This window comes from Manis javanica, chromosome 13 (genome assembly GCF_040802235.1).
Source record: "Manis javanica isolate MJ-LG chromosome 13, MJ_LKY, whole genome shotgun sequence".
Lineage (NCBI taxonomy): Eukaryota > Metazoa > Chordata > Mammalia > Pholidota > Manidae > Manis > Manis javanica.
Window position 1 is genome coordinate 1,331,328 of NC_133168.1, and position 13,908 is coordinate 1,345,235.

General features: G+C 44.7%; 2 protein-coding genes across 8 annotated transcripts in view; one reads left to right on the forward strand and one right to left on the reverse strand.

The window, feature by feature from the left end:
* The window catches only part of FIG4 (FIG4 phosphoinositide 5-phosphatase), a 72,462-nt gene extending 71,918 nt beyond the window's left edge, over window positions 1–544 (reverse strand). For 2 of the 3 annotated variants that reach the window (XR_005059698.2, XM_037012251.2), the window contains exon 1: window positions 349–544. Coding sequence is in view for 1 of the 3 variants with exons in the window: in XM_037012251.2 (XP_036868146.1) it covers window positions 349–414 (66 nt within the window). In the remaining 2 variants the exon portion in view is untranslated. The other variant, XM_073220805.1, reaches the window with a different exon arrangement.
* Window positions 545–1,084: 540 nt separating this feature from the next.
* AK9 (adenylate kinase 9) overlaps window positions 1,085–13,908 on the forward strand; it is an 89,284-nt gene continuing 76,460 nt past the window's right edge. Inside the window, exons 1-5 of one of the 5 annotated variants that reach the window (XR_012124668.1) lie at window positions 1,085–1,728; window positions 5,036–5,163; window positions 6,428–6,491; window positions 7,996–8,048; window positions 8,148–8,244. Coding sequence is in view for 4 of the 5 variants with exons in the window: in XM_073220799.1 (XP_073076900.1) it covers window positions 1,725–1,728; window positions 5,036–5,163; window positions 6,428–6,491; window positions 7,996–8,048; window positions 8,148–8,244 (346 nt within the window). In the remaining variant the exon portion in view is untranslated. The remainder of the gene's footprint in view (window positions 1,729–5,035; window positions 5,164–6,427; window positions 6,492–7,995; window positions 8,049–8,147; window positions 8,245–13,908) is intronic. The other 4 variants (XM_073220799.1, XM_073220798.1, XM_073220797.1 and 1 more) reach the window with 4 other exon arrangements.

Here is a 13,908-nt window from a genome sequence, read left to right on the forward strand (position 1 = left end):
TGTACTTTTTCAACCACACAAATGACAAAAGTGTGTATTCAGAAGTACACTATTCCCTAAATTTTAGGGAACTAACAACCTAAACATAAAAATTTATCTGCTTTTTCTACTAGAAACTATTTACATGGCCACTTGATGTAATAAACAATTAAGTATATAAGACGCGTTGGAAAAGCGTATCAATGCTATCCAAACAAGTAGGCTGTCTTTGAACAACTCGTTTTTCTTGCCTTTCAAATAAAGGGAACCAAAAATTTCGTCAATAGACGCGCACGTGACGATCAATGCCTGCGATGCGGGCGCTCGGCGCCGCCCGCGGCCTCCCGCCCGCCCGAGCCGCCTACTCACAGCTCTGGTCTCGTAGAGAACCAGCTTCTGGACCGAGCTGATGATAGGGGCGGCGGCTGCGGGCATGGCCGGGGGACGCGGGGCCCACGGCAGGGCCCGGGAGAGAGGACGCCTCAGACCCACAGCGGGTCCAGCCGCGGACGACACCGCGGGGCTCCGAACAACCCGGTGACCCGCAGCCCAGGGCTTCCGACCCAGCGGCAGCGGCGGCCAGCCCCACTCTGCGCAGGCGCGGGCGGAGGGCGTACCACAGGGAGGCGCGTGACGTCCCGGAGCCTGCGCGCAAAGGGCGCCATCTTTTGTGAGGGCGGAAGAAAAAGTGGGCGGAGGACAGGTCGCCGGCCTGCTCGCCCGTGGGCTGTGGGCCCGTCCCGGGTGTTTGGGGCCCACTGCTTCCCTCCAGCGGGCCTCCGGGCGGCGTGCCCCGCGTTCCCAGGTGGCCCCCTTCCGGCTCGTACTTCCTAAGCCCGGCCGCGGGCTGCTCCGCGCGCCGGTGTCCCTCACGGCTCTGCTCTCCCAACCCTGTGGAAGTCAGCATCCGCAGGGCCAGAGGCGGCGGGCTGCGGGGATTTTTTAAAATCGCCTTTTTAAAAAATCACCGGAGGTGGAGATATGGGGCTTTGCCACGTGTTTGTGCCTGCGGCCAGCCATTTGTGAGCCCCGCAGAGTCTGCGCGGCTGGGGCGACGGCGCGACCTGGGCGGCAGGCTCTGGTCAGCGTGCTCGCGGTGGCCCCGCCCACCGGGCCTGGCGCGGGGCGGGGCCGTGGCGCGCGGAGGGGGCGGTGCCCGCCCGGGGAAGGGAGCCCTGCCCGCCGCCCCGCCTGCCGCCGGGTGTTTCCTAGGCGACGGGGCAGTGGACGCGGAGTCCCCGGGCGGCCGCGGCGCGGGTGAGCTGCGGGACCGTCCCGCGCCCGGGACGCGCTGGGTGGGTTGGATGGCGGCGCCTTCGCGCGAGGCCCAGGCAGTTCCTTCCCTGCAGAGCCGACCTCGGGGCCCTCCGTGAACTGCCGGTCGCCGCCTGGCCTCCGCAGCTGAGGTGCTGGGTCGGCCGGGGACGCGTCTCCCCGGGCGGCGGGGGACGCGGGGCTGTCGGGCCTGCGCGCGGGCCGCCTGTCGGCGCAGAGCCCACCGCCGGACGGCGTCGGGAAACCAACGTTTTTAACGGAATCGTGGCACGACCAGAACCAGTGGGATCCTGCGCGGTGTGTTGTGAACCCCACACTGAGAGTCGAATTTGAATCCTCTGCCCGCCTCGTACGCCCTGTGTTGCCTGGGGAGATGGCGGTGTCGGTCCTGGCGCTTTACACTGACTTGGGTCTTTCAGCAGGGAAAATACTTAGTTCCGTTTACTAACGGAAACCCAACTCTTCTGAAAATGAGTTGAGTATTTGCAGTGTTTTCATTTAGAGCAACAGCTTAAAATACCTGTACAATTCTGCTCTCATATTTGGTTTTCTGTTATGATATTATAGTATATTTAGGCAGTCCTAATTGAAACTTGTCTTAGTTTGGCTCACCCAGAAGCAGATCCTGAGACAAAACTTGGAGGGCAAATGGTTTATATGGGAAGTAATGTCAGGGAACAACAGCAGGGAAGGGAAGGAAGCCAATGGAAGGAATATTGTCAAGCCGACTTCTCTGTGGGCTGAGTTCCCTGGGGAACACTGGGGTGTATGTCCCATAGTTAATAAGGCCAAGGAGCCGGCCCATTTATTCACCAGCTCCCATCAGTTACCAGTTGAGGCCTGTTTATGGCCGAACATTAATTCATCAGAACTTCCAGCCTGCCCTGTGCTCAGGCAGACCAGATTGTGGCTGCGAACGAGCCCTTCGGCACAGAGTCACCCACGCTGGCAATTGGAAGTTGGGCTGTGCATGCATGGAAAAAGCGCGTGTCAAGTGCTAAGTTAGCAGTAGCATCTGCTGCATTCCAACCTTTGTACCACTCACATCCACTCTTCCCCACATCACGGTCACACCATCCTGTCACTGATTCTTCACAGTGGTGGCTGGTTCCAATTTCTAATACAAAAGGACTCACCTAAAGGTGATGAGTGGGACAAGCTACTGAATCGACTTCTGCAGTAGTCACACAAGGGTGTGGCTCATCGGGGCTGACTGTGGAGTGCGTTGTCACACCCCTCTCATCCGTCCATTCACGTGCCTCGTCCCCAGAACGCTTTTTCTCTTACCCTCCAATCTTTCTCCTTCCAGGCCCTTGACCAAGCCATTCAGCCTTGTCCTCCAAATCGAGGACCTGAGAGTATTGCTTAAAGCTCTGCCCGCCGGGAGCATCTCCTGTAATCACCATCTTTCAGGGCCACCCTGAGTGCGACTGAAGTCTGGAAGCATTCCATTTAGAGCTTTCACCAGTATGTTATGATTCATCCATGATCTTTTTTCCGTTTTCTATCAGCTGTCCCTGGGAGATTTCATACAAGGTGTGGACCAAAGAGAGACAGTGGTCAGCAACAGACAAGTGACATGGGGGCCTGGGCTGCTTACTCTTGCTCCTCGAGCGGGGAGCTGCTGTAAATAAAGGTCTTTCCAGCTGCACCCCGTTCTGGGCTCAGGAACCAGGAATATACCACGAGATGATCCTGCAGCCCCTTTGGACGCACTGTGAGATGGGCTTGAGCCAAGACCCCATTCATCACTGGTTTTCCGTCTGCTCTCAGTAACAGGGCCGTGAAGGCATTTGGGGGCGTCTGCTGCTGTTGACGTCGGCTCAGACCCTGGGTCCGATAGCCCAGGAGGAGGAGAGTCCCATATCCACAGTGTATATTTCTCCAGTGAATGGTTGTAGGTTCTCTTGGAGAAGGATTGGAGGTCCCCTACTGTAAATACTTGTTAAGGTGTTACATTGTCCATCCTCGGGGACTCCTTGGCAACCCTTCAATAAGTGGGTTCTCGAGCTGCTGACCAGGAATCATGATTTTCCCTGTGGCTGCTGCCAGTAGCTCCTGGGTGCCTTGTCCTTTACTCTTTTTGGAATACCATCTCCCAGTTTAAAGAAGTGCCCTTCTCTTCCTGGTTGCTAAGAGGTTTATCTTGTATTAATCATTAAAGGGTGTTGAATTGTCTCTTGTAGTTGTTCTACATCTAGTATGATGATAATACAGTTTTTTCTCCTTCATTTCAATATGACAAGTTGGTTTTCTCAAACTAAACCAGCCTGGAGTTCCTGGGGAAAACCCAGCTTGGGCACAAAAACGTGTGCTTTTTTATGTATTGCTGGATTCAATTTGCTAATATTTTGATTAGGGTTTTTCAAATCTTGTTCATGAATGAAATTGGCACATAATTTTGCTTTTTGACAATATTCTGTTCCTTAAGATGGAGGATAAGGGAGACCCATAAAGGGGTGTAAGAAGTCTCCACTTTATCTTTCCTCTGAAAGAGTGTCTGTAAGACTTGGAGCTCTTCAGTAAAACTATCTGGTTTCTTTGTGGGGAGATTTTTTAGTTACTGACTCAGTTCCCGAAATAGTCATAGAACCATTCTCAATTTCTTTTTCTTAAGAAGCTGATTTTTCTAGGAATTTATCAATTTTGTTTAAATTTTCATATTATTTGGGATAGCTTCTTGTTATCTGTACTATAACTGCAGCACTGTTATCTCTGTAGTCCTTCCCCCTTTCTATGCCTGATTTGTTTGATCAAGTAGACACTAAACATTAAGCATCACGGAAGATTTAACCAATAAATTCACAAACTTGATCTAAACAACATTTAAAGAACACAACATCCATCCAATGTAAATTGTGCATCCCTTTCAAACATACAGGGAATGTTTTTGAATTACTAGGTGCTAGGCTATAAGGCAAGCCTCAATGAATTTCAGCGAACTAATATGTGGAGAACATTCTCTGATTATAATGAGAGTTAGAAATAAAGAATAGAAAAAGCTTGGTTTAGAGATACAAGAAAACACACTTCTAGGAAACGAATGTCTAACACTGTTCCTTCTTCATCAGTCTTGACAAAAGCTTCCTAAGTCTTTTCAAAATACCGTTTCGCTTTATTGATCCTCTATTAATGTTTGTTTCTATTTTATTAATTTTTAAAATATGTTTTTCTAATTTTCCTGTTTTTCTAATGCCTTAAGGTGGGAGCTTATCTTGGTTTTCAGGCTTTCTTTGGTTCTAATAGAAGTACTTAAGGCTTCTAAATACTACTTTAGCTATATCTTATAAATTGTATTATATATTATGTTCTTTTTTTTTCAGTTCTACTTTTCTGATTTCTATTAGAATTTCTTTTAGAGCCATTAGTAGTTCCTACACATGTACACATATTGTATTAAGTATATGTATAACATATACATATGTGTATATGTATAGCTATTTAATTTTATCTTTAATAGAATACACCATATATAAATTATACACCATATATACACATATATATGCATTTATTCCCCTGATTTAGTCTTTCAGAAACACTTGGTGAACTGTCTTTTGTAAAGCATTTTGCTGGATTTTGCTTTTTGTCTCAAACTAGGTGAAAGCTAATTGTTTTAACAAGTAAGCTTAACTTATTTGTAATTATCGGCCAAGTCCATGTGTTTAGTGGTGTGGAACGTCTTTTAGGCTAAGTAAATCCACAGGATATTCTCGTTCTCCCTGACCTGCGTATGAGTTCTCACTCGTCAGGCGCTTTAACGATCCCACTCCTCCTGTTGCAGCATTCTGGATCATGAATTCTCGAGAGGGGGCGGAAGAGCGCCCTTTTGCAGATATATTTAATGAAGATGAAGCTGAAGAAAATCTGCTGCTGTCTAAACCTGTTTGCTTTGCTGTATTTGGGAAACCAGTAAGTTAGTTATCTTTTCTAATTCATTATCTAATATAATCTTTTTATTTTTTAAATAATAATCTTCTGTTACCATACAAGAGTAAAAAGCACATAGTATGGTCATTTTTTGAGTTTTTGTTAGCCTTTCAATGAATGACTTAAAATTTGATATGACATTGATTGTAAACTCATAACTTTATTACTGTGCACCATGATTGAAAAGGGACTTAGATTGTATCTATCTTTCATTACCTTTTGTTTATCGCCCGAGCACTGCACCAGAACAACTGTTAGGGGAATGTGATCCCGGGTTGTTGGAGACTCGTTCTGCATCTGAAACTTTCTGGGTGTATGAAGGCAGCCCCGGGAGGGCCCCCCATTAAACCCTCAACGTTGTGAGGAGCAGCGTGCCTCACCTTGAACCACAGTGCGTCAGCGGACCTCGTCTGTCCACAAAGCAGGAAGACCCCAAAAGCGGTCATAATTTAGCTTGCCTTTCTAGGCCGTTGGAGTAAGGACCTCTGGATAAGAGCTTTTTCAGCCACCGAGCTAGTGGGTCGGTAGGTTAGAGGGCCTGAGCTGGTGAATTAAAGAGCCCCTCCTGAGCAGCAGAGACTAAGGTGAGGGCCAGATACCATCTCTGACTTAATTTATACAGACCCTGGGACAGGGACCAAGAAATGTTTCCGATGACTTTCAGATGTTTCTAGAAATATAGTAGAGTTCCCAGGTCAACAATGAGAGTAGTCAGACATATGTTTCCTCATTAAAATAATCTTCTGTTTTTAAAGTATGATGCTTTCAAAGATGTCTGTTAAGAATTTTTTGCTCTTGGAAGTTACTAAATGGAAGTCTACCAAGACATTAATGATTGTAAACTTTAGGAAGGAAATGAAATGATGAATCTCAATATAATCACAATGATATATACTCAAAATTACAAATTTTGAGTCAACAGAGTAAAAGTCAACTGTAAACAGAGTTTACAGTCAACAGAGTAAAAGACCCAGAATGCCGTATGGCAGTGTCCTAGTTTCGGGGCTTTTCTTAATTAAAATTCCATTTATATCATTTTATAAAATGTGGCAAATGTGACAAGTAGTAGAGAAAAATGAGGCTATAAATATCTAGGGTGTGTTCTTCATTTATTTTATGAGAAAAAAATTTATCAGATAACATTGATGTAACAGTGATCATCAATAGAATCTTTAAAAATGAAAACATCTATTTCACTGGCAAATAGCTGTTCTATTGGGTTTTAAATAACATCTTTCTTTTTAAGGGGGTTGGGAAGACAACCTTAGCCCGTCAGATAACACAGGCATGGAAATGTATTCGTGTAGAAGGTAAATTCTGCCATTTTTCCCCAATATTTTACTATAAAAACTTAAAAATGCATAGAAATGTAAAGAATTAGCAGTAAGCACCATGTACCCATCTGATCATCATCTAGATTCTATGATTAACATTTTGCTATATTTGCTTTACTCTGTGTCATTATCAACCCAGTGAAGGTTCTCTTTATAATGGCATTAAGCGTGTTTTACCCTCTGTTGTTCCTAGTTTTGTTCACAGCATTTAGGAGGGGTTATGAAATGCCTTTGACTCCCGTCTTCTGCCTCCAGTTCTTTAATTCTGTAACTTAGAACTCTTGGGGACGCGGCTGGTGCAGGTATGTCCCTAGGAATGAAGAGAAGAGGAGAGACTCACCTCTGCTCTCAGGAGCGTTTTCCAGAGTTTACTTATCTTCAATGATGAATTTTATTTTTTATTATTTATAAATTGCTTCGCATTCTTTGCAGTGTGTAAGGATTGGCATCTTATGTTCTTTTAATTAATATAACTATAGCCTAATACAAAAATAAGCAATAGAATTAATTGGCAATTCAAAAAAGAAGAAATAAAAATAAACAAATATAGGAAAAGAGTTCAACCTCATTGTTACCCAAAAAATGCTAATTAAAATAACACCGACCCATATTTGCCTATCAAGTTGTCAATAAATCTTCAAAGTTTCTACAATCATTATTGGCGAAGATGTTTTGAAACAAGGTTCTACTCTGCTACAGTTTTGGAGAAGAACAATTTGGTGACAAGTAGCACGTGTGTGCATGTGCACACACATACACACACACACACAAAAGCTTTACATTTTTCTACTTTCTTTGATCAAAAAAATTCACCTGTGGGCAAACCCAAAGAATACTAAATGTTTTGTGGATTATTAGCAGCTAGGGACACAGTTCAGCTCCTGAGTCTTCCCCTAGGTCATGACCCTGTCATTTCTGTCCCAGGTTGTCTTCCATCAAGGGTTGGAATATTTCCCCCTGAAAAGGAAATAAATCATTGGCATTTCAGCCTCAGGACCCCTTTTTCTAATCAGCATTATTTTCACATTTCTTGATGCATCATTAGCGGGTTCTGGATATGGTTGTGTGTGTATGTGTGTATGTATGGTTATAAAAGTATCTGGATCAGTAATGCTAGTGTATACTTTTGTGTGATACTTTCCAGGGTCCAAGTACCTGGGATAGATGCAACCTCATTTCATCTTCATAGTCTCCTGTATGCTCCTACGCAGGGCGTAAGCGTGCGAGGAGCAGAGGTGTTTAAGAAGTTAGCTACTCAAGATCCTTTAGCTAGCGAGTGGCAGCGAGAAGTTCTCTGTGGAATATGTTCTGCTGCCTTATACTTTGGTGGGGTTAGACGACATACTGTGTATAAATGTGGTTTGTAAACTCTGAAGTGATATACACATATCTTTTTACCAGTTACTAAGCACATGGGATATGTCTCTTCATCTGTCAGTTCTAATACAGTTTGTGCTAATACTTTGAATTCATGTTTTAGCTTTACCAATTTTGGAAGAACAGATTGCCAGTGAAACCGAGTCAGGACTTATGGTAAATAAATCTAAGTTTCAAAGCTACTGTGACTTTTTGAAAAGCTCTGTGTCCCAGATGTACTCTGCACCAATATGCAATATCTGTGCTTGTTCTTAGCTGCAGTCACTGCTGCTCAGTGGTCAGAGCATTCCAGATGAACTCGTCACAAAGCTAATGCTGGAGAAGCTCAACTCCCGAGAAGTCTCTCACTTTGGTATGTTTATTTTTATGCATTGGTAGCTATCAAAGTAGCCTTAAAACTCACGCCTTAGCTGAGGCATGAATAATTCCCAGAGTTGCTCTTTCTTTTCCCTGGTACAAGAACTCCAGAGTCTGAATTTAGTTGAACACCTCAGATAGTTTTATTTGCTTTTTTGATTCTATTCTTCAGAGTCTACCTTTGCAAAAAATAAAATAAAAAATGAAAGCATATATGATCCAACCTTCTTTTAGCTGTGTATTACCCAGCAAAAGCTGGGGTCCTCTGGCGCTGACAGCCTCTGCTGCTCCCCATTCACCCTGAGTCTTATTACCAAGTTCTGTCGAGGGTTAGGTTTTCCTGTGTCAATCCTCGTGTAAGGGCAAGAGTGGGAACTAGAATGACACCTACTTCCCGTCTGGCTCCATATGTTGGCTTCCGCCTGTTCAGTTCACCCTCTGACTCTGGATCCGGGAAACCTCAGTTGTATTCAGACAGATGCCAAGCAGGGACCTTGGACCTATCCTCAAGATAAAGGTGACCAAAGCTCAGAATGGCTAAAAAGAAAAGAGCAAACTTAGTAATGTTTGCAAAAGGAGGAAGAAGAATAAACATGTGCTTAGGGGAGAACCATCCACCTGAAACAGATTTATTGAATGAAAGAAGAAACATTTAGAAAGTTGTTTTATATTCTCAGTAAGTTAGGGGAGAACATTGGACCTATTAAGATTACAGGGATAAAAATAAGTGCAGTAAAGTAAAAACCATGGTTGCTAAAGCAAGTCAGTAATAGAGAAAGCAGAGCAGACCTGTCCTTACACACTGTCTGCAGCATCCATACCTGTAGGTAGAATGGGCTCTCTATGTAGATTATGTACGGAACCAGCTTTGTCTGTCTGTCCACATATAGATATCTACCTATAGCATCTTTACCTGTAGGTAGAAAGGGCTCTCTTTACATAGATTATATACCCATATACAGATATCTATATATCATCTATTATGTACATAAATATGTATATATATGTATACATACATTATCCATCCATCCATTCATCTGTTGGTCAGTGATAAAGAGGATGAACTTGGAAAAAACACCCAGAATGTGGTAGCTTGAATGAGTAAAAAGTTAAAAAGAACAATCACAGAATTCCAACATAGTCAATAAATGACCTCAAAAAGCATAGTGATGCAGCATAGAGAATACAGCCAGGGTTCTGTAACATCTTCCCATGTTGACAGATAGTAACTGCACTAGTGGGGGTGAGGAGTTAATACTGTGGGTAACTGGTGACCCACTGTGTTGTATACTTGACACCAATATAAGATTGTTTATCAACTATACTTAAGTAAAAAAAAAAAAGCATAGTGATAGAAACTGAAGTATGTATAAAAGTAGGTAGGCAAATGCCTTTTTGTTTATACTCTATCATACTCTATCTCACCTTATCTCTTGAAAATTTTAATTTAGAGTGATTTACATATCTACAAGAAGATGGTATAAATTACACATATTGACAAGAAGAAAAAAATGAAAAAAATAAACCTACTCAGCTATGCCATCACCATGTTCATAATTTTTAAACTTCTTATTATGGGAAATTTCAAACAAAAGTAAAGAGATTGATGTAGAATCCCCTTCATGTGTCCATCACCCACTTCAACAGTGACAACGCTTGTCTAATTTTATTTCACGCAAACCCCAACCTACCTTATTTTGAAGCTAATGCATATCATATCAGTTCACCTGCAGCTGTTTTAGTATGTATCTCAAAAAGATAGGGACTCTTTTTAAGCTGTCACATGATCATTATCATACCCATAAGATTAATAATAAATCATCTACTAACCAGTCTGTAGTCAGATTTCACTATTTGTCCCATATGTTTTTTTTCTAGTTTCGTTTTTTTTTTTTTTTAAGCAGAATCCAACCAGGTTTTACACACTGCAGTTAATTCGTATGTCTCAAACCCTTTAAATCTGTAAGGTCCCCTTCTTTCCATCACCTTGTGTTTTCTGTGTTGAGGAACCTGGTTATTTGGCTTGTAGAGTTTCCTGCATTCTGGATTTTGCTGAATGTATCCCCTGTATCATTTAATGTATTCCTTTGTCCCCCAGACTCCCCGTGTGCTGGTAGGTGTCCTGAGGACTGGCAGAGGAGAAGTGACATAAGTGATTTCTTGAGCTGAGGGCCGCACTACATGGGGCCACGTTCTGGGCTGCAGAACTGGGCTACTTTACAGGCTGCAGGGGCGGCAGAGCTCCTCCTGCCAAGACTCCCCTCACCCACCCCCTAGCATCCCCAGAGGAACTTCCTGGGAGCCTAGCCCCCTGCCAGGCTTCAAAGTGTGCTCAGCAAGGCTTCTGTCTGCCATTTGGTCTTACCCAGCAGCCTGGGAGATGGTAGAAACAAAGGACTTTCGAATCAGGGATGTCAACTTGGGTGAGGGGTGGGTGCGGCTGCATGGTTGATGCAGAGTCCCTGCCAACAGATGGGTGCAGCTGGGGACAGTGCACAGTGGAGCACCGCCAGGCTCAATCTTAATGTTTTCTGTACCAGAGCCCTTTTCTGCTTGGAACTTTTATCACTACTTAGAAGGAACTCACACAGTCTCTTCTTACACTCCTTTCATTCACAACTCCATGAAATGCATCCTCACCCAGGAGGAAAAGGGACAGTCAATGCCTGGGCCTCTGAGAAGCCCCTCTCTGCTTCCTGCTTCTAGATTCCAGGAATCCTCCTCCCCAGGTAGTGGCTGGAGGCTCTGGTCAGGCATTCCCTGCCCCAGCTGCATCACGCTGTGGATTGTCTTATAAATTGTGGGTCACCAGTGTCCAGTCTTTGTTTGGCTTGAGGCCAGACAGCTCTCAAGGCTGACACTAAGCTGCCTGATGTCTCTGCTGCCTTCAGCTCTGTGGAAATAGGGATACCTTCCTCCCACTATGCCAGGAAGAGTGGACAAAGCGATTACAGGGGCTACTTGGTTGCCCCTGGACAATCACATGACAGCCTTTTGGTTCTCACCTGGTGAGGGGGATACCAGCTGGGTGCCAGCTGGGGGGTGCCTGCTCTGCCTGTGGCGATACGTGCAGAGCTGTGCAGCAGGCAGGGGCGTGGGCTGTACGGCTCCTCTGTTTTCAGCATGAAGGGCGAGGGCTTGGCTGTGGTATTGAGGCTATGTGGGGACAGGCTGGGGGAGTCTTCAGCTCTGCCTCCCTTCTCAGCGTGCCTACGGGATTGGAGAAGCCGGCGGTGGGCTCAGGAGCCCTGGGCTTTCTACAATGAGGCATCCCCAGCATCCCCCAAGTTCTTCCCAGAATTGGGTCTAGAAAGCTAAGTTCTCCCCTAAATATTCAGTGGTGAGACACTCTTAGGCAACAGAGCAATCCTTCCCACCTCTCCCTGGACAGCACTCCTGGGGTCCAGATAGGATGATGCTGGCCACCTCGCAATGGGTAGAGCCCAAAAATCCACTGCTCAGGCAATTCAGGCAGCCCACACAACGGCCTAAGCATCTGCTGATAGATGAGTGAACAAATGTGTCTAATAGACCAATCTCAGAATCCTCCCCTGAGAACATACTCGTCACAACCTTTTATGCTACGGCTATGGGGGGCAGCCGGACCCCACGCAAACAAGCCGCTCTTGTGCTTCCACCGGAGAGATGAAATGTGAGACTCGCACGCCTGCACACGGTTCACCGGGAGTCCCTGGTGAGCTCTGCAGATGGTGGCAGTGGCCGTAGGAAGGTGCAGGGTGCTGGAGCGCACAGGTGTTGTCCTGCCATCCGCTCGCGAGGCACAGATGTTGGGCAGCGTCGCCAGCAGTGGGAGTGAAGGGAGGTATTGTGTCGTCCCTTGTTGCTTAGAAGGGAAGGGCATGACACCTGGAGACTGACTGTTTTCTGGAAATGTCTGGCGAGGAAGGACGAACTGGGCAAGGGCTGTGTTCGGTGCAGGACTGGCCGTGCAGTCCTCTACCACACTCTCACCTGTGCGGGGCGCCAGCCCTCACATCCCAGGGACACGGGTCAAAATCTTGACAAGTTCAGGTAAGGTTTCAAGTGGAGGTAGATTAACGATAGATGCCAAACTAAAGTAGGGAGTGAGAGGCCAGGAAAGCCAAAATCAAGAACAGCAGGAGAAGGCAAGCAGAGACAGGTCCGGTTCGGCCCCCGACAGTGCCCGGGCACGCTGTGGCTGTGCGTCTGCAGGGCTGTGTCCGGTCCATGTAAAAGCCCTGAACAGGATGCATGCCTTAGGATGCCACCACTGCTCCAGAGGGTCTCAAAGACAACAGCAAGAGCAGATAAGTCTGCCATCTTGGAGGCTCAGGATCATAGGAAGACGGGAGAGAATCATGATTATAGCTCATACCCCCAGAACCAAGGTGACGGGTCTCCCTTTCTGCCTTTTGAATTTAAACTACCCAGGATCGCTTCTTTGAAGAGTGTCCAACACATAGTCAGAAGAAAGCAAATGCTTGAAGAAGCTCAGGAGAAACTGGCACACGCCTTCCTAAGCATTTAATGAGACTTTGTATTGCTGTGAGAGCTGCTGGTCTGCATTTTTAGAATAAAAGGTTGTGATGAGTATGTTCTCAGGGGAGGATTTTGAGATTGGTCTATTAGACACATTTGTTCACTCATCTATCAGCAGATGCTTAGTAACTTTTTTTATTATACTGTTCTGGACATTGCATAGGACAGCAGTTCTCAAACTTACTAGCCTCGACTCCGTCATACTTAGAGAATTGTTGAGGCCCCCAAAGAGCCTTTGCTTGTATGGTTTATATCAGTATCATAGTAGAAATTAAAACTGAGAAATGCCTAAAATGTTTTTAAAGTAGTAAAACCGCCACATGTTAGCATAAATAGCATATTTTATGAACAATAATTACAGTCTTGAAAACAAAAAATTTAGTGAGAAGAGTGGTAATTTTATGTTTTTTTTAATCTGTTAATGTCTCACATGAGCCCTTGCTGGATTCCCACATCTGCTTCCACTCAATCTGTTGGAATATGTTGTTCGTGTGGAAGTCTATGAAGAAAATCCAGCCTCACACAGACCTGTAGCTTAAAAAGGAAGAAGTATTTTAATAGCCTTTAGAATATTTGTGGATATTCTTGATTCTACATGAAAACTCAGCAAGGAGGTTTCTTTAAGATTAGTTGCATTGTGGAATCTGAAATCTGATCAGCAAACCTTTCAAACTCTGTTACATTGAAATCCATTCATTTGTCTTGCACCAGGAATGGGTCTTTCCCCCGTATGTGATTTTGGGTCACCATGCTTTGGTTATTTGGAAAATACCAGTCCATTGAATTGTGCATATCTTCCAAACATTGACACATTTCATTATACAATATCAAAAAATCGCATTGGCTAATATCACCACCAATACCGTCAGGAAAGGTTTTAAGAATTGGGAAGCTGTTAAGCTTGTGGCAGTGGATACAAGTTTTCTAAAATTTGATTTTTCACTTGAATTTTATAATTGGCAACAAATACTGTCAGTTGTCCTTGAAGTGATAGTGCTTTTTATAAAATGTCTGCCAAATACTAAAAAGCCACAATTTGTCAGTTGTTCTTGCAAGAAAATAAATGTGTTATTTAAAGAGCAGAAAAATTGATTGGAGGGTTTTCATTCTTACTGAAGGACTTGAGACTTTATTAATA